The sequence below is a fragment of the Pseudopipra pipra genome, chromosome 5, assembly GCF_036250125.1.
Source record: "Pseudopipra pipra isolate bDixPip1 chromosome 5, bDixPip1.hap1, whole genome shotgun sequence".
In the NCBI taxonomy this organism is placed as follows: domain Eukaryota; kingdom Metazoa; phylum Chordata; class Aves; order Passeriformes; family Pipridae; genus Pseudopipra; species Pseudopipra pipra.
The window spans coordinates 46,202,561-46,222,628 of NC_087553.1; the positions used below are offsets into that span (position 1 = coordinate 46,202,561).

The 20,068-nt window shown below is 40.7% G+C and overlaps 1 protein-coding gene across 2 annotated transcripts in view; it reads left to right on the forward strand.

Moving 5' to 3' along the window:
- Nucleotides 1–1,433: 1,433 nt before the first annotated feature.
- The window catches only part of GXYLT1 (glucoside xylosyltransferase 1), a 34,062-nt gene continuing 15,427 nt past the window's right edge, over nt 1,434–20,068 (forward strand). Inside the window, exons 1-2 of one of the 2 annotated variants that reach the window (XM_064655891.1) lie at nt 1,434–1,719; nt 11,288–11,380. In XM_064655891.1, the coding sequence (XP_064511961.1) occupies nt 1,520–1,719; nt 11,288–11,380 (293 nt within the window). In that variant the 5' untranslated portion in view covers nt 1,434–1,519. The remainder of the gene's footprint in view (nt 1,720–11,287; nt 11,381–20,068) is intronic. The other variant, XM_064655892.1, reaches the window with a different exon arrangement.

Below are 20,068 nucleotides of genomic sequence, written 5' to 3' on the forward strand. Positions count from 1 at the left end.
TCCCCCTGTCTAGCAGGATGTATAGTTATTATTTCTTCTGCCACTTCCCAGACCTATATCTTCTTGTCCACAAGCATGACTTGGTGAGCCAAAATAACCCTCTCTTTGCTAGTGACCACAAACAAATCCTGCAGGCTCAGTTCACCAACCTTCTCCAGCCCAGCATCCTCCTGGCCCAGCAGCACCCAGCTGCTCCCCAGGCCAGAGTACTGTGCCAAGGCCAGAGGAGGGAAGGACACTGAAGTCCAAAGTGATTTGCATGCTCTTATTGTTTCTGTACAAGGAGAAAGGACACTTGTGTAACTACGGCTGCCTAAGGAATGAGAGGGAATAACAGACTAACAGAATGGGTCAGGTTGGAAGGGACCACAGTAGGTCGTCTGGTCCAACCTCCCTGCTCAAGCAGGGTCATCCTAGAGCACATGGCACAGGATTTTGTCCAGATGGTTCTTGAGTGTCTCCAATGAGGGAGACTCCACAACCTCTCTGGGCAACCTGTTCCAGTGTGCGGTCACCTGCATGGTAAATAAGTTCTTCCTGATGTTCAGATGGAACTTCCTGTGCATCAGTTTCTGCCTGTAGTCTTTTGTCCTATTGCTTGGCACCATCAAGAAGAGCCTGGCTCCGTCCTTTTGGCACCCTCCCTTTAGCTATTTGTACTTATAGAATATAGAATCATAGAATCGAATCATAGAATCGATTAGGTTGGAAAAGACCTCCAAGATCATCGAGTCCAATCCTTGGTCCAAATCCAGTCCATTTACTAGATCATGGCACTCAGTGCCACGTCCAATCTGCGTTTAAAAAAATCCACCACCTCTCTGGGCAGCCCATTCCAATGCCTGATCACTCTCTCTGTAAAGAATTTTCTCCTGATATCCAACTTAAATTTCCCCTGGCAGAGCTTAAGCCCGTGCCCCCTTGTCCTATTGCTGAGTGCCTGAGAGAAGAGACCAACCCCCACCTGGCTAGAACTTCCCTTCAGGTAGTTATAGACGGTGATGAGGTCACCTCTGAGCCTCCTCTTGTGGAGATGCCTGTCCTTGTGGACAGGCATCTGTGAAGCTTTTATACAGGAAAATCGAAGTTATCGCAACAGAAACATTGAGCATAGGGGAAAAGAGTGTCATTTTGAGGGGACTTTAGCCCCACTTTTGCCCTTCACGAAGACACGGCGAGACAGGAGCCTGTGCGCTGTCCCTGCAGGCTTCTGGTACGTCAGCGCTGCCGCTGTCTCTGCCTGGGACGTTTCTTCTGTCGACTCCTGCCCAGGGACGTGTTCCGGAGACCTGAACGGGGGCGAGCCCAGGCTGAGCGCGGGGCCGCGGTGGCAGGGGAAGAAGAGGAAGAGGCTTTTTTTACTTTGGGGACAATCGAATTGTGGCCTCCCCGACGGCCCCGCCCCGCGGCCCGACCGGCTCCGGCCCCGCCCCCGCCGCTCCCGCCCCGCCCCCCGCGCGCCGCCGCCGCGCCCGTCGCGCTCGCGCTGCCGGAGGAGCCGCGGCCGGGCGGGCGGAGGATGCGGCGGCTCGCGCGGGTGGCGCTGCTGTGTCTGGGCTGCGGCGTCTGCTCGCTGCTCTACGGCCTCAGCCAGCTCGCCCTCTCGCTGGAGCAGGAGCCCGGCGGCGGCGGCCGGGAGCGGCAGGCCCGAGACCCCGCCGCGCTCGGCGTCCGGCGGCAGGCGGGGAGCGCGGGCCGGGGCGAGGCGGGGGCCCGAAGGTACCGTGCGCGGGGGCCGGGGCCGGGCGGGGGAGGCACGGGCGGTGGTTCCCCCCGCATTCCTGCGGGGCGGGCCGGGAGGCGGGAGCGCCGGGCGCCGTCCCTGCCGCGGGCGGAGCGGGGCCGCGGCGCCCCTGGCTGTCCGGGGCCGGGGCCTGGGAGGCGCTCTGGCGGGGCGGGCGGCGGTGTCTCCGGGCGGTGTCTCCGTGCGCTCCCTCTCGGCGCCCCGCGGGCCGGACACCGGAGGACAGCGGCTGGAGAAGCCTGGAACAGACCAGGCAAACTTTCCGAAGTGGCGTTGCCGTCGGCCAATGCCGCCCCCGTGCGCGTCCCCGCGGCTCAGAGCGCGTCCCTGGCCGCTCCTGGTAGGACGGGGCGGGAGGGTGCATTTCTTTTTTCCAAGCGAAGAAAATTTCAGGGTGCTCGTTCAACTCTGAAATTTGGTAACTATAGAGTTATCAAATATAACTTCATTGAAGCAAAACTTTTTATGGGGTACCTTAATACAGCCAGTCTTCTCACAGAGACTGGCGAGTTCAGTTCTGCAGTTAAAGGGATGTAAGTCTGAGCATCTCACACTCTGCAGAGCCACATTGTTCTGTTGCCTGCCTCCTATCACCAGAAATTTTTATGTGGTCAAGCAGTGAGTGAGATTATGGAATGAAAATTAGTAGTTTTCCTTTGGGTTTTATTTTCCTAATACTGTTCACTAGTGGCAATGGGAATCCTAATGCCAGGAAAAGAAAAGTGACAAGGAATCTGTTACTGAAACTGGAGGAGAAATTCAGGCCAGACCTTTCTGAGCCAGCCTACCTCTAGCTCTGCTAAGATTCTAAAGCAATTTAAAAGAATGTGAGTTTAATGGTTTGGAGATGGTCACTCCTTTCTAATGCTGCACAAGCTGTGGCGTCCCCCACTACTTACACTGCTTTTGCTTGTCTGAGCACACAAATGAGTTGATCTGGCATGTTGACCGGCCTGAAAACCATCTAGTTTTTTGCCAGCTCAGCGCTTTGAATTGCTTCATCATGTAATTATGAAAGTGTCAGTGCTGGTGCAAAGGAACTATGGAGGATGGTAGGATGACAAGCTGTGACTTAATAATCTTAAAATACTATGAAACAGCATTCTTAGTTACTAGGGGTGGAGTCAGCTGAAACGCGAAACCCAGCTTTTGACTGGTGTAACTACTTCAGAGAATTTTTTTCCCTGTGCTTTTGCTTTAGTTCAAATTAATACAGATTATGACTTGAAAAAAATGTGAGGATGATTGTTTCTCATTTCTAGTTCATGATTAAAAACTCATGAACAGTTGAAATCTACTGGTTCTAAGGAACACTAACTGAAATAAAAGAGTTACCTTTAACAGTTTTATATAAGATTTTATTGGTTTAATAAATCAGTTTTTAATAGAAATGTGAGGAAAAAACGTATGTATGATATTTGTTTTACTAAGGAAACATGCAGTTTACACAAAGAAAAATTGTATTAAGTCAATAAAAGATGATAATCTAAATAATTTTACTAAACATTGAAATGACTTTCAAGTGCATCATGCTCCTGGTTAGCAAAAGAAGAACCAAGTTCATTTTAAAAGCTGTACTCTTTCAGTATTTGTACCGAAGTGTAGTTTTTAAATCAAAGATATGAGTGGGGAAGAACCCCAGCAATGTGCAAGAAGCTTCTTGCTGGAGTGATGTCAGATGAAATATAAATCTGCACTGTGTTGCAAAGTACAAAAGTTTTACAAACTGAGAAAGTTCTTTTCTAAAGGTCTCAAGTGCCACAAATAATTCCTGTGTATAGTGTCATGGAGGCATATCTCCTTGCAAAATCAGTGTCTGTTGTCACCTCTGTGGGATTTCTTTGCCTGTAGACTGCTGTCAAACTGAAGGCTCAGGAAGAACATCCCCTGTTGTAAGTTATTGAAACATGCTGTTTGTGCAAACAGTGTGTGCAAAATCTAGTGGCGAGTCAGTCCCTTAGAACAGTCCCTTAAAGGCTTTTGTTTAAGGAAAAATTCTGTCCTGTGACAGTTAAGAAATACCCCACTGAATATTCCCTTAGATGCATGTTTCAGTTATTCTAAAGTATTAAAACTGCATTACGTTCACTTGTGTAAGTGATACATGCACATCTTAGTGAATATATTGGTGTCTTTCAGTTTTTATGCTTCAGCTGTTCCTTCAGTGGAGACTGAGCACAATGGCCACATGGCTGTTATATGCCCACTTCTAACTATCTTGTGATTGTGTAATATTCTGAAGGGTCCATAACCTTATAGAAAAAAATGTGTTCAGATAACCATCTAATCCTTCTTAATGTTTTATATGCATTAATAGTAACTTTTATAAATGGGTTTCTTCAGCTGTTTTCTCTGACAGCTTTAAAATACACTTCAGCAAAGCAAGTCTATCATCTGAAGGCATTTATGCACTCAGCAATGTTTTTCTCTTCTCTTTAGCCAAGAAGGGTTTTCTTTTTCTGAATAATCTGGTTTAGTATATCCCATAAGGGCAGAAAGAACTCGATCATGCTCTGGGATGGGGAAGTTGAATTTTCTGTTAGTTTTCAGAACATGCAAACATGAAAACTGCAAGCTTTGAATAAGGCTTTGAAATACTATACCTGGAAGAATTTAGCAATATTGATGACACATTTAAGTAGAAAATAATTGAAAAGGAAATACCATATTGAAACTAGAGTTACAGCTTGAGGCACGATCCTCCAATAAGCATAATAATTCAGGGGAACTTTTTGGGTAATCAGTTTGTTAAGGAGTTGTTTGTTTCAAATGGTAATCTAGCCTGAGGAACAAGAGGACTGAAAACTAAAGGCTTGTATCTTGAAACTTGGTCTAAACAGCTGAAAAACCTTTTAAGAATTTAATAACTAAATTAAGGTTGGGTTTTAGCTGTGCAGTGAAGGTAAATTGTCCTATTGATTATTCATTTTAGTGAGAAAAGGAGTAATGAATAGTCAGTACTGTCATAAATAATAGCTAAGTGAGCAGTGGATCTGAACTTGGAAAAAATGAAAGCATATTGATGTTTCTACTTTCAGAAAATACAAAATCAATCAAAAGGCAGTATATGTAGTCAGCCTTTTTTTCTTTGCTAGTATGATTTATGGATGAAGAAGGTGGCTAAGAAAAAAAATGAAATTAAATTAAAAAAAATCAAAACCAGAGTACATAAACATATACTTGCTACAGTATGTTATTAAATAGTGCTGTAATCTGCTGTCTGTGGAGTATCCATTCAAGTCAGTCTTTTTCCACATGCTTTCAGATGAGTTAATTAGCAGACTGAGAAGTGAACCTTCAGTTAATTTTATCAATATTGCCACTTCAGTTAGGCAGATAATGTTCATCTATTCAGGGCCAAAAAAGTGCTATTCTAATGGCAAGTTTGAGAAACAGAGAAAGAATCAATCTGTTGTCGGTTCTGCGATGTTAGCGAGGTCAATGAATTTGACTCTATTCAAATGAAACATTTTTCCACTGTGCTGTAATTTAGCATTTTTGCAGCTGGCCACACTGTTTTGCTGTGTGTGACACAAATATATCTGACTGTATCAGTCTCTTGCTCTCTTAACTATCCTGGCAAGGGGAGAGTAAAGTGGATTATAGTGCATGGAAAAGTGTAGGAAGTATATCCATGAGCTTAGCAGAGGAGGGTGGCTGTGACAGGTAGTTGGTTCTTTCCTTGGCCTGTACAGAGCTGGTTTTGTCTCTATCAGAGCTTAACCAGCAGTTTCACTAGTCTGCTTCTCAGCTATTCTTGAGAAATTGGTCCAGAAGCTGTCTAAGAATTGCAAAAATGAGTTAAACTTCAAATCATTGAGTGTTTCATCCTTTTAAATTGAAAATACATTTTAAAAATCTGCTGAATTTGTCAAGCAGTTGACTAGCAAATGTTATTTTACATAGAAATATTTTAAATTAATGAAACATTATTGAGATTTTTCCAGTAAAAAAGTTTGGCATCTGTCAGACATCTAACATTGCTTTTACTGTCTCCTGTGTAATAAAGCCATTGCCTCTATGACAAAGTATGTCATGACAAATTTGTGATATTGCTGCAAATGTTCAGGAAAAGCTATTGAGAAGAATCAGAAATTCTCAGTGTGTTTGGGAGTTGCACTGAGCATTTCATCATCTCAAATTTTTATTCCTGAGTGATTATGAACAGGAAGGAACTAAAAAATGCTGCTTACCTGTTTTGCTGCATGTTGTGGCTTATGCCATAGGAAAGACACCAGGCTGTCTCTCTTGATTGATTAATGCAGTTGATCAGACCTGGGTTGTTAATGCAGTGCTGACAAGAACACAGTACACATGGCTGCAACCCTCACCATTTGGACATTCTGCTAAAATTGCTGTGAAGTTACAGTGGTATAAAAGATGCCACGTGGATTAAAAAGTATTCTTTAAACTGTGATCTTCATTAAGAGATTACTGTTGATTGTTGTGGAATTCCTTATGGTTAAAACTTGACTTACCTGAGCACAGGGCCTCAGTCTTCATGACTGCAACTTGTGCAGTGTATTTTGCACAATAATTTAAAATTTCCCTTTAATTCTGAAAAGTTTTCAAATCATAATACAGACACCTTTTCTATGTCTGCAGTAGTAAAATTTTTACTATCCAGTGATGTTGAAGCTAAATTACCTGATAAAGGCAGTTATGAAATGCCTCATTTCTTAAAGAAGAGGTACCTTGAATTGGCAAACAGATCAATGTCTGTGACACCAGTGATTTTTGAAACTTCATATTTCTTCATTTTTATATGTTTGACAATGGTAGATGTTAGGAGTTGTCCACTTCAGTAGTGTGATGGAGGCAAGGCTGCTGCATTTCTATATTCCTGGGTCCAGCCAGCTGAGCATTTATTCTTAATAGGAACATATGCTCTTAGTGCATACACACATGGTTGGCCACAGAGATCAGTGCAGAGAAAACAGCACTTACACAAGACAAGTCCTGATCCTGTTCCCTTCTCTGGCTGATGAGGGTGAAAGGCTTTGGTGAAAAATATATTAAGGTTTATAATGTGGATCCCTCCAGTAACTGATCTTAGACACTCATTCTGTTCAGGAACTGCCTCCTGGTCCTCTCTTTTCCACTGCTGCTAACCTGGGTGTGCAAACCCATGAGCCTTGCAGACCCAATTCAATTGCTGGTACTCACATCCTTTTGGATGTGCACACACATGTAAAGATGAATACACTATGGATCTTTCCAGTTACTGTCTTTAGCCTTGCGGCAGCTGGCCACAGGATTGCCTCGTGCAAAGGGGTCTTTCAGATAGCTGGCCCTGACCTATAGCCTTAAACTTAGCCAATCCTCAAACCCCAGGTGGCTGGCTTAGACCTTCTGGTACTTCCAGTAGCCATCCCTCAGACCCTAATCTCTTGTGGCTGTGTAAGAGAGAGGTTCTTTAAGTAGCTCAGACCCTCTGTTCTCTATTAGAGCCTGGCCCAGTCTTATGGCTCATCTGATAGCTGTCTCCCAAGCTTCTTGCTCTACTGGTAGGCTTGTCTGGTTGCTAGTGGTTACATGCACCAGCGTGCACACACCTACATGCTACTTGCACATGTCTCTCCAGTTCCTGGCACTGCAGGCTTGTTGGCCCCTATGATCTCTGGCCATCTTTTCATTTGTGGGCACTTTGACCTGTGTACATGCACATGGAACAGAGCCACTCCTATCACCCAGGAAAACAGAAACTGAGTTTAATAAGAAGGCTGGTGATCAGGCACACAACATGGCCAATCATATTGACTGGCAACCTGTTCACATGTGACTGGACCCTCTTATTTTCTCACTGTTTTTTGTGTTCTCATTCCTCCCTAGTTCACCTTGATCCCACAGTGAGCCCCACACCCCTGCAGGCCGTGCTCCCATTAGGCAGTTGGTGAGGTGCTCTGGAGAGTCTTTCCTGTTGTCTCATCTGGTGGAACTTCTGCCTGGTTCATGGGCTCACTGGGCATGGGTTCATGCTCCCCTGAACTGGGGCTGGGTCAGGGTGCTCCATGTGCCTGGGTTAGATTGCTGTGTTTCTTTCACCTGACATTATTTTCTGCTTTCTCTTTGTGGAGACTGTCCTTTAATCACATAACTATAATAGATGAGAACAAAATATCCCTCCCTAGTGGTGAAAGTGACCATTCCTGTCTGACTAGTTAGTAACCTTGCTGAAGTGACAATGACTGTGCCTGTTTGATGAACAGATATAATACATTTCCCTAACTTTGTAAAGTAATTGTTTGTAGTCTAAGCTTTCCTCAGATTTTATTAAAAATAAGAAAATATCTTCATGAATTGCATTTGAAATGATCTTATTGTGAATAACAAGAAGAAAATGCTGTCCAATGATTCCAGTCTCTTAATTCTTTGTATGCAAAAACCTATGGTCAATTGAGAGACTTCTGTTGAAAGGAAAATAGTCTCAGTCTAACATGAAGTAAGTTACAAACATACATATCTTAGTAATGTTTTAAATGTGAAATGTATGACTCGAATCCCATGCTGATAATGTTGTTGTGCTGAACGGAATATTGGAGAGGCCTAATGTGTCAGAAAAATGACTTAGGCATTACTTCAACCCTGTCTCTTGCCTTGGTAGTTTGGATAGGATAATAGCTCAAGACAGCTAAGAAAACTGTTGTTGACAACTGGAAGAGGAATACCCTGTAATAATAAGACAAAGACAAGGAATCAGACCCAGCTAGCATGCGTTTAGGAAGGGCAGGTCCTGTCTGACCAACCTGATCTCCTTTTATGATCAGGTGACCCACCTGGTGGATGAGGGGAAGGCTGTGGATGTGGTCTATCTGGACTTCAGCAAGGCCTTTGTCACCATCTCCCACAGCATACTCCTGGAAAAGCTGGCAGCCCACAGCTTGGACAGGGGCACTCTGTGTTGGGTTAGGAACTGGCTGGAGGGCCGAGCCCAGAGAGTGGTGGTGAACGGTGCTGCATCCAGTTGGTGGCTGGTCACTAGTGGTGTCCCCCAGGGATCAGTGTTGGGCCCAGTTCTGTTTAATATCTTTATTGATGATTTAGATGAGGGGATTGAGTCCATCATCAGCAAATTTGCAGATGACACCAAGCTGGGGGGAAGTGTCGATCAGCTGGAAGACAGGAGGGCTCTGCAGAGCCCTGGATAGGTTGGAGAGTTGGGCTGATTCCAATGGGATGAGGTTCAGCAAGGCCAAGTGCTGAGTCCTGCACTTTGGCCACAACAACCCCGTGCAGCACTACAGGCTGGGGACAAAATGGCTGGAGAGCAGCCAGGCAGAAAGGGACCTGGGAGTTTGGATTGACAGGAAGCTGGACATGAGCCAGCAGTGTGCCCAGGTGGCCAAGAAGGCCAATGGCATCCTGGCCTGGATCAGGAAGAGTGTGGCCAACAGGTCCAGGGAAGTGATTCTTCCCCTGTACTCAGCGCTGGTGAGGCCACACCTGGAGTACTGTGTCCAGTTCTGGGCCCCTCAGTTCAGGAAGGATATTGAGGTGCTGGAGCAGGTCCAGAGAAGAGCAACAAGGCTGGTGAAGGGACTCGATCACAAGTCCTATGAGGAAAAGCTGAGGGAGCTGGGGCTGTTCAGCCTGGAGAAGAGGAGGCTCAGGGGAGGCCTCATCACTCTCTACAACTCCCTGAAAGGAGGTTGTAGCCGGGTGAGGGTTGGTCTCTTCTCCCAGGCAGCTGTCAGCAAGACAAGAGGGCATGGTCTCAAGTTGTGCCAGGGGAGGTTTAGGTTAGATATTAGAAAGAATTTCTTTACAGAAAGGGTAATCAGGCATTGGAATGGGCTGCCCAGGGAAGTAGTGGATTCTCCGTCCCTGGAGGTTTTTAAGATGAGACTGGATGTGGCACTTAGTGCCATGGTCTAGTAACCATGGTGGTAGTGGATCAAGGGTTGGACTTGATGATCTCGAAGGTCCCTTCCAACCCAGCTGATTCTATGATTCTATGATTCTAAGAAGACAATAATCTTCCAAACCAGAAAACTGTTTTTGAGAGATTGTCTATTAATGTATCCTAAAAGTATTGAGAAACAGTTACTTTAAAAAGCTACACAGTAGAGATTGTAAAGATTGCTCTTCAGATAAGTACAAGGTCCTAATGTGCCTTGAAGTTTTTAAAAAACTTCAAAAGCTACAAAGATTGATACAAGAAAGAATATAGCAGAGTGGTTGTATGCCATTGTGGTTTTATACCATTTACTTTAGTAAAGATGAGTGCAGATATCTTAGTCACAGTCTATTTTCATTTTTTGTACCTCACTATTTATTTGTGGTGAGCGTTCTTAAGTCATGACATAAAATTACTTGAAAACATGTATCTACAGAATACAAGGATTTCCTGCGATCTCTACCAAAGAACTGCATCACACCTCCCCCCCAACACATAATGAGGCTTTGTGAAACTCTGTGTTTATCAAATCGTTTTTCTCATGTGTTATAAAAAGAAGAAATTACACAGCTTGCCATTTTTTGGTGCTATTATTTGCAAAACATTGGCCTTTACAGATTCCAGATGATGCTACCAAGATGATGTTGATTCATTTCAAACTTGCAAAGCCACCTTCCAGAAGAGGTCTGAGCTATAGTCCTTAAATACCTTTTCATTGGCTTTGTGTTGGTTTTGTGTTGGTTTTCTTCTAGCACGTCTTTCATTCACAGATATTAACTTTCAAGGGAGAATAAGCACTACTGGCTTTGTGTCACCAGAGCAGGGAGCAGAGAAGGGCACACAAGAGTATATCCCTTGCTTTACAATATTCTGCTTGCTCATTGCAGATCTGCAATCTTGATGTTGATTTTCTCACCAGAACCTTTGTCAATATGCTGCTGTTTCTATTTTTAAATATTTCCTATATTGCTGTTGCATAAATGTAATGGTGAACTAGTAAAACATGTTTTTTTAGTTGTTAGTGTAGCACAAGTCAATAAATTATTAGTCTTGCTATTAGTATGGAGGAAAAAACTTGCCAAGTGTGGTGATCATTTCTGTATTGCATTAACCTTTTGTTCTGAAACAGTGGAATTCCTTGGTGCTGCAAAGCCCTATTTTTTATTAAAAATCAAACTTGCAGGTTTGCATTGAATAGAGTCATGGATGAATACGAATTGTGTTAAATGGACATGTAACTTTAAAAATGAAAAGATATAGTTGCTCCTCTGCTTTGAGTAGACAAAGATATTGAAGAGGTGAAGGAGTTCTTCCTAGCAGTTAAGTGTTGCAATTTGCTCTGTTACCTATGGGACTTAATTTAAGCCAAGAACAGAGAAGGACCCTCAAAAATCACAGCCCCTCTGTTTTTTTTCTCTGTGAAAATATGTGAAGAGGAAAGGCTAAAGGATGGGACCATTCTTCCTTAGAAAATCCTCCTGGTTGGCACCTAATACCTCCTCCTTTGTATTCAAGTTGCATTGCACAGCCAGTTTTCTGTCAAGTAATTAGCTGTTCAAGTTGTATTTGACCTAGAAGATAATACATTTAACTTTGCCATAAAATCAGTAACATTTATATAGGTTATTTTTGTCTTATTCTGTTAGGTGTAAGAATTTGTCTGTATCTGTCTGGAATTCCTATTGGATGCTGCCCTCTGATGTTTGTGGAATGAACTGCTTTTGGGAAGCTGCTTTTAGGTAGGATCTGTTATTAAATAGTACTTTATTATTTGATTGCAGACAGGTGTAGCTGCTTTTTAGCAAGATGACAAAGCAAAATATTTTGATTGCTTCACATTCATTTCACCTACTGATGTTGTGGTTTCCTTTAGCTTGGTTTTTCCTGGTACATTATGTTTTAAAATTGTAGACCCAAGTGTTACTACAGAGTAGTTTTTTTTCAATTGTGTTGCTTCATTAAATAGAAACTTGCTAACATCTATTAAAAACCTGCCTGAATAGAGTCTGAAAAGTTAATGATAAATTATTTTCCTAAAATAAAACTTGCACAGTAATACCCATGATGTAACTTGCAATAAAAACTGGCAGATACACTTAGTAGTTAAATTCCGATTTAGAATTTGAGGAGGGTACTTCATCCAAAAGCACTGAAACAACATTTTAGAATCTTCTTTAAGATACATTATGTTAAAGCATAGATTGTGTCCTTAAAGTTGCATCTTTGAAAATAAGTTTAAATGTCTTGATGTGATTGATGGTTCATATGCTTTAGGCTGCCAGATTACAGAAGTATCTTGAAAAGAAACAAGCTCCCTGACATTCTCTAACCTGCATAGCTCTCTTCAGTGTATAACTAAAATTTAAGTCAATTTTTCTTATATTTAAAATTTTGCTGATAATCCTTTCAGATCAGCAGATCTACCTTTTCTTCTTAGTGTGAAGCTTGAATATTTCTGGGGAAGCAAAGGGGAAAAAAGTTAAGCTTCACAAGACTTAATGTGCTTTTGAAAATTTTGATTGTGGGAAAGACTTTAGATCACCTATTCCCATATTCTTCTCTGCTTGTGTGTTGTCAGTGCTTTTTAAGATCATCAGTTGCCAAGAAGTTCCTTAAAGAGATTGCTTAGATTGATTTTTAGTCTGTTAGTGAACTGTACCTGTAATTTGGGACTGCGAGTTTTTCTCACTGCCCTTGGTAGCCAGTGTGTCAATCCGTAGTGATTCACCTGACTTCGTTAGGCAGATTTAGCTGTCTGAATGGACTTAATTAACTTCTTTTTTCCTCAAAGGTTAGCTTTTGGGAGTCTGGCTTTATGAAGTTTAGCATAGTGGGATAAAACAAATATCAGTGCTCTTGTGGTTGAGGATGTTGGGGCTTATTTTATGCTTAATGGAGGGACAGGATGTGATTGTAAGCTTCATTTAATCCTTGGAGATCTGAGCCAGTCTAAGTCTTGTCTGTTCCTGAAAGAGGACAGGGCCTTGCTGTCTTCTGATCCTATTGACCATGTTGATGTCCATGAATTCTCCACAATACATTCCATGTAATGCACTAAAATAGCAGAAAACTTCCTTTCTGGATTTTCTGTCAGGCTTGAGACAAGTGGGACCTTGGAACCAGAAGTGGAAGACCCCATGCAGTTTTTTTACACATACCTTAAGTTGTAACTTGTATTCTCCTATTAAGAATGCCACATGTGGCTGTGAAGACAAGTCAAAGTATGCATTGATATGGCATTACTGGATGAGTCCACTTCCATGATGAAACAATTGCTATGGCGAACTCCTAATATTTGCAGAATTTTGTGTTCAACATTTCATTTTGAAATTGAAAGAAAAAAAGCTACTTAAATGAGTAAAGGGGGTGTGGTGTTCAGATTAATAATTTCAGATTGAATTGGATTATTTTATCAATATATTACTATTAAATTAATCCCCATATATTGTGCTGACTCTGGTGCTTGTTGAATTCCTCAGTGAGATGCTCTAACTTCAGAGTGGGCCAGCATGCTTACCCCAAGCTTATTCTTACTCTGTTTAATGAGTTCAGTTGATGTTGGAGAGATGCAGTGAGTTTGTGTAAGAGAAGTAGTGGGAAAGATGGCAGAGAGGAGGAGAAAGAGTTTTGTTTGACTCTCAGAGGAAGAATGTGTATTGTACTAGGTGCACTGAGAAGCTGAGAGGTACTTCAAATGTGATACTTAGTAGTTGTTCTCAGGTTTGCAGTAGGATTTTTGGAGGAAGAGGAATGAACGTACTTGCATGCAAATTTATTAACCACAGCAAGTGAAGTCTAGCATTCTTTTTTCTGAGATTGTATGTGTAGGGCCACTAGAAGATTCTTCATGAAGAATCTTTGAAAGCTTTGTCTGTGAAGAGTCAACATTGTGGTTCTAGATTGGGTATCTTTTGAATGAAATGATTGTCCTACCATAATAATGTCTTTATTCCAAATAATTTCATCCTGGGTTGACTAAACCTTTGTGTTCATCATAGGTGTGATTGTTGTAGTGAGGTACAGAATAAAGCTGGACTATGAAGAGACTATGGTAGGGAGAGGGATATGAGAAAAACCTGAGAGTTACATATCTGATCGAAATCTAGGATAGCTAACTCCACTGCTTATAAACATGCCAACAAGATAATGGGAATCCCAATGAATTTTCTTGTAATAGAAATGGCAGAGCCTGGTCACTGAAATGCACTAGCACATATCTTTAATCTATTTGGCCTGATTTAATCCATGAGAAGAGAACAGCACTGTTTAACCAGACCATAAATCAGTTTGTGAATGGAGTTTCTAATGTTCTATTCTTGCTGTTTCAATAAATTAACCAAATGAGAAAAGCAGATCATACAGCTAGAATATCTTTGCCAATAGTACAGTCATAAAATCTATCTCAGTGTTAGAATGTCTCCTTTCCATTTTCCAATGAAGTTTTTAATATGTTGGGAGGTAGTCCTTCAGCTTTTTCATTTTTAAGCATTTTTGTCAAAAAGAACTTAGCTTGTTACCTCTCTGTTTCTAACTTGAAATTCCAGTGAGCTTTTTTTTTCCTGGATATCAGAACCACAGGGATTTGTTAGTCCATGAGAGAAAGAACTTGGCACAGACATTTTTGAAATGAAGCTTGCTACATCATTTGCTCTGAGTAGCTCCAAGTGTATAAAGTGAAAACTAATGTTTTTTGGATTTGTAAGATTCAAGTACATATGCTAGAAGTGTTGGAGACATATAGAGGAATCTGGACAATTTTTAGGAGAGAGGTGTATATATAGACTTCAGTATAACTCGTGATAGTTCATTTGAAATCAATGAGCTCTGAGCAGGTGCTGATTGTAATAATGGATAATAAGGATCTTGTCTCTCAGTTAATCAGTATAAGATCAATTGCTTATTCTGTATGTGGGAAGAATTTTGTAGCTATTCTGCCCCCACATTTTTTACCACCATTCTGATTATCAACTTTATTGGGAGAGAATGTCTTGTGTTGTGCTTCTGACACAGAGTGTTTGTTAGCTTTCACATTGACACAGGAAGCATGAGATCGCTTTTACATACAGTAGTATGGATTTTATAAAAATTTTAAAAATGCTGATAAAGGTAACAGGCTCAGGTTTTGCATGGTCTAGATGATGCATATCTCACCTTTCAAGGTGTTCAGTGTCATCTAGCTGGAATGGCTGCTTATTTCCTACTGGGACTGATTAAGAAGAAATTCTTAGGGTTATTACTATGGCTATCTGACCAGCCTGATTTCAGTTGTTACATGTTGACTCTAAGTGGGTTTTAACTTGTGTTGCTTACTAAAAAAGAAAGTTTTACTAATTTTTGAGTATATTGAGGTTCTTGTGGTGTGGATATAGTGAGATGAATTGTGATAGTTCTGAAAAAAGGGACTTCTCTAAACTAGCTAGCTCATTAGAGGATAAGATTTCAGACTTGTAGTCAATTTAAAATTATTAATATATTGTAACTTCAAACCTAATCTACTGAGTTGGCAATTGAATAGATTACATTTGGATGTCATATGCAGTGGTATCATTAGCATACTTTTACAAAATAAGCTCTGATTATAACATGTTTTTAATTCAGTGCAGTAGTAGAAAGTTAAGCTGAGTAAAAACTAGAACTTTCATCACTTTAAACTCCAGATAATGTCTGTAGTTACCTTCATCCTACTTCTAATAAGTGTAGGAATGATTTAACAGCTGCATTTTAATCACTGTAGGCTTTGCGACCTTCTTACTTCCATGCTAATTGTAGAAAACACCTCTATGGGTAAAATATTTGCACTGATAATGTGATTGGCTCTTTATACCGAAGAAGAAAACACATTTGCAGGAGGCTTCTGTTTGTTCTTTTAGTAAGTGTAAACAACTTTAACACAGCTGAGCCTGACAACCTAGTTAATTGGGTTATAATATCAAGGAAACATTGTTTAATGGTGTTATGGAAGGACTGAGAGACTTTATTAAGCGACCTCGTTTAGGAAGCTGAGTACTGGATACCTCACATGTTATAGACGATTCAGAAAAAAGATCAAAGAAAAGCAAGGCTGCTGTAGCTTTTTCAGAACAAGTGTAGGAAAACTTGATGTAGAATAATTTTTAAAATGTCTTGTGTAACCTATGAAATAATTCTTACTTTTTTGAATTACTGGTATGTAACACAGTGGGGGTACATAACAACTAGTGGTGCAAGTTGGGATGATGGCAATTTTCTCAGAAAGTGACAAATTTTTTTACATAGTTCAAAACTCATGCAATTAGATTCAAAATGATAATTCCTCAATGAATGGACCAGAGTAAAATTTAAAAGGTCAACTGAGGTCAATTTATTGCTTCAGTTCTTTATACAACTCTGCTCTGGATGTTCACCTTTCCTTCCTTGGCTCCCCCAGACATGTTAAGGCAATAGGAGAGGACAGCTTGATTACCACCGTGTTTGTGTAGGGAGCTTCATGTTGACCCCCAGGAATGTTCTTGGTAGTACATCAGCACATGAGGAAAACAGGAACCCTAGTGCACCAAGTTTGTAACAAAGTAGTAAGGTGGACTGTGGCTACTTTGTGCCTTTACATAATAACAGTGTGTCTATACTTGAATGTAGCTTAAGAAAAGGGGAAAAAGTTGCCCTGTTCGCACTGACACTTCTTTGAAGGTACCCAGATCATGCTGTAACAATGTGGCTGCCCTGGAAGGTGTGGAGCCTGGAAGGCAGCAGTGTATGTATGCGGCAGAAGCAGGTGATGTACTGTGACCTCACTAAAGCAGAATGGGATTGGGATAGGCTTAATGATCACAAATCAGATTCAGTTGTATACAAGGTGTTCCTGAGGGTTTGGTACCCTCTCACCTGTATTCATTTGTTATGTGAGAATAGGAGAACCCTACCTTAAACAAATGCAAGTGACTCCCACTGTGGTACCTTGTGTCAAGTTTGGAGGACAGAGCTAAGATTTTCATGGAGCTGGTGGGTATTTTAGTGACAATAAAATTTGAGTTGTTTGTTTTTTCCAATAAGTCCAGCTGGGATGCAGTGAAGGTTCTAGAAGAGTAACCTGTCAAAACATACCTTTGTAGCTTACTACCAAAGTATAGCTTCATAATTTTAATTGACTTAGAAAAGCTAATTTAATATACAATGCATCATAGTAAACATGTTTAAATAGCAGGCAGTGTCTTGACAGATAGGCTCTGGAAAACCTTGTAGCAAGTTTATTGAGCATATCCAGCTATGGTCCTCTCAGAGGTTATTAACCCCACAGCAGAATTAATCAATATAGAATGAAGGTCTCCACTTGACACAGAAATACTTCAGGGCAAAGCTTGTACCTCACTTTATGCTGCTGCTGAGCAGCATGTTTTAAAGTATATGGTGTCCAAGTAAATTGTTTTAAATGTTTTCTAAACACATGGGAGTATGGGTGGACCTCTGTCTCAAGTGCTTTATTTCATTTATTTTTACTATCCCTACCCCTCATGTGTAATTAGCACCCCCAGACAAATGAAGTTCTCTTATTTGTCCCTAGAGACTGAAATCCTGTCATGGCATCCAGATCAGTATCTTCTACTGGGTTACAGCTGCATTCTTTCTTTTGCATTTTAGTTACCAGAAGTTTTTCTTTCCCTGCAGGAGCTAGGACTCCCACATTACTGGAGATCTTTTTTTCTCTAGGAAGTAGGGCTGTCAAGTTTTCTTTGTGAGTCTATCCAAAATACTTACTAAAATACACTTTGTATTTCACTCTATTGCTTCTTCTGACTTCTCCACTAAGTTCTCCCATACCAAAAGAACAGGCTGTTAGTAATTAGAAATGTGCATATAAAAATCTACATTTGTATTTTTGTGTTTTCCACGTTGCCTCTCAACAATTTTTTTTGAAAGTATCTCACTTTTGAAAGTGTCTTAACCCTTTCAGAACCTGTATTTGAGGTTCAATAAGGGTTCATACCAGAGCTGTGATACTCTGATACCAAACTGGCTCAGGTTCAGAAAAGTTACTGTTCTTGTAAAATAAATTTTATTTTGCTCATTGTCAAGTCAGCTACTGAACTGCTAAGAAAATTTTATTGCTAAAAGATCTTATGTCACTTGGTCATACCAGCACCGGGATGTCTAAATGAGCATATTTCTCCTTTCCCAGGCTACTGGTGAGGTAGTTACATGCCTAACTGGAGTGGAGAAAGATGGGGAGAAGGATTACAGAGGCTGGAAAATTCAGAAAGGAGAAGTAGAGAAGGGAGCAGTTGAAGGCAGATAATTTTGAAAGGAATTAGGGGAAAGACCAAAGCCATGTAGACATAATATTAAAGAAGGGAGTGAGACAAGTCATAGGATAGATAATTGTCTCTGTGGGTGGGACACGTTCATATTAAAGGTAAGACTATAGAGCTCAAGTTGATAAGCTCTGCTGGACAATTTACATTTTATGCTGCCTCTAGTGTCAGGAAGAGGAAAAAGTGATGAAAGACGCTCCCAGCTGAGCCAACTGAGGGTTAGCAGTAAGTAGTTAGTGTCTTTGGATGAAGGATAGGCTTTCCCTCTGGGAGTATATGCAGGGAGAGGAGCAGCACTGAGGCCTGATTACTGAAAAGGAGGCTCTAGTTCTCAGTGGTCTCTATGCAGGGAAGCCAAATGCAACTTATAATCACTAAAAAATGTCTCTTCTCACTAAAAGTCTGCAGTAAGAACCACAATTCTGGAGTCTCGTAACTTCTGCCTTAATATATTTCTGAGATCTAATACGTCTCAATCCCTTCGTAGTGGACAGTCCCCAGAGGGGATGGCGGCCTGTTCTTTCCAACAGTTTCTTGCTCCATCTGTTACAGGGATAAAACTTTGTTGTGAACTTATGGATTTGAGTCCAGCTGTTCCCTGTGTCGTACACGCTGAAATTCAGTTGTTAGTTCTTTCTATTTTTTTTTTTTTGCCTTTAAGAATTATTTTTAAGCACAGATTTAAAAAATTGAGTCAGAAATTCATGTAGCAGAGATTGTATGAACAAAGCAACTGTAAAAGCATTTTAATACAATCAGTCATTTTTTTGTTGTGTGGTTTGAAATGTTCTTTTATTCACAGATGTCACTAGATGTAGAAATAATAAAATACAGTCTTTGAATCTCAGTACATTTTGGAATTGCTTTGGCATAATCTTTGCCATACCTTATTCATGGAAAGCCATGTGTTACATGTGGTTCAGGAGCTTGGCTTGCAGCTGTGCAGTTTGTGTTCATTTTGCCCTTATTTATAACATGACCTTGTAATATCACTGTAGGCTTTCATGACTTCAGGGCTTAATTATTGTAATTCCCTTGTCAGTGGATTAGTGATGAGGCTAATCTGCTGCTTGCAGCTTGTTCACACTGTAGCAGTGTACTTACTTGTGGGTTTCAACTGCCCTCATCATATTCAGCTTGCATTGTGTTTTTTACATTACTACTTACTACATGGTGTAATGTTTAAATTAGCTTTATGTATAAAAGTCTGAATGGGCATGCCTTGGTTACATTTCAGGATATTTTGTGTGTGTGTTAATCTAAACTAATTTTCCAGATTTTGCTGCAAGACTTACAAAAGGTTTCAGTCTGCAGATTAAACAGTCTGAATATAGATGTCTGCGTATTGGTGTCTATGTCAAGTGGGTCTTAAACAGTCATTAGAATTAAAGGGCATAGAGGGTGATCCAGGTGACTAGCCATTTGGTTGCTGAGAAGTAAATGGTTAGTGTTAATCGAGGAGCACTTGGGTATCCTAGAAATCTCATTAGGACTAGTAGATACAATATCATCTTTGAAACACTCAGTCTTTTTGGAATGGCACCTGGAGATCAGGTGCAATATTCTAGAGCTTATTAAATGGCACTACACCTATGTTAAAAATTGATTCAAGCCTTAAGTGTTTACTTTGAAATAAGATGAATTACTGTCTATACTCCATAACCTGCTCACTAGATCTCTGTTGACTTTAACGAGACTTGGGACACAGTCTCATATGTTAGCATCTTCATTTATGTCCCCTGCTTTGGATCTGAATCTGACCTATGAGGTTTTTCATCCATGGGATTTTTAATAATACCCTAAGCCTTGACTTAAGATTGGCTGCATGTTTTAGTTAAAATTTTATTAATCTTAAATCCCTGGAATACTGTATTTTTTTTGTTCCATAGCATTAAATTCTTTCAAACCTCAGAATGTTTTTTAAATGTAGCAATTATTTATGGCACTAAAATTCAGTAGTTTTACAGTGATAACTTTGCCTATATTTTGCCTCATGTAACTGAAAATAATGTGTATTGCTCTTCTATGCCTTAAAGAAAAAAAGGCATATTTATATACTATCTATTGTCAATTTAAAGGAAAACTTATATGTACACAGTTACATAAATTGGATGGAGATTGTGCTAAGAGTCACATCTGTTA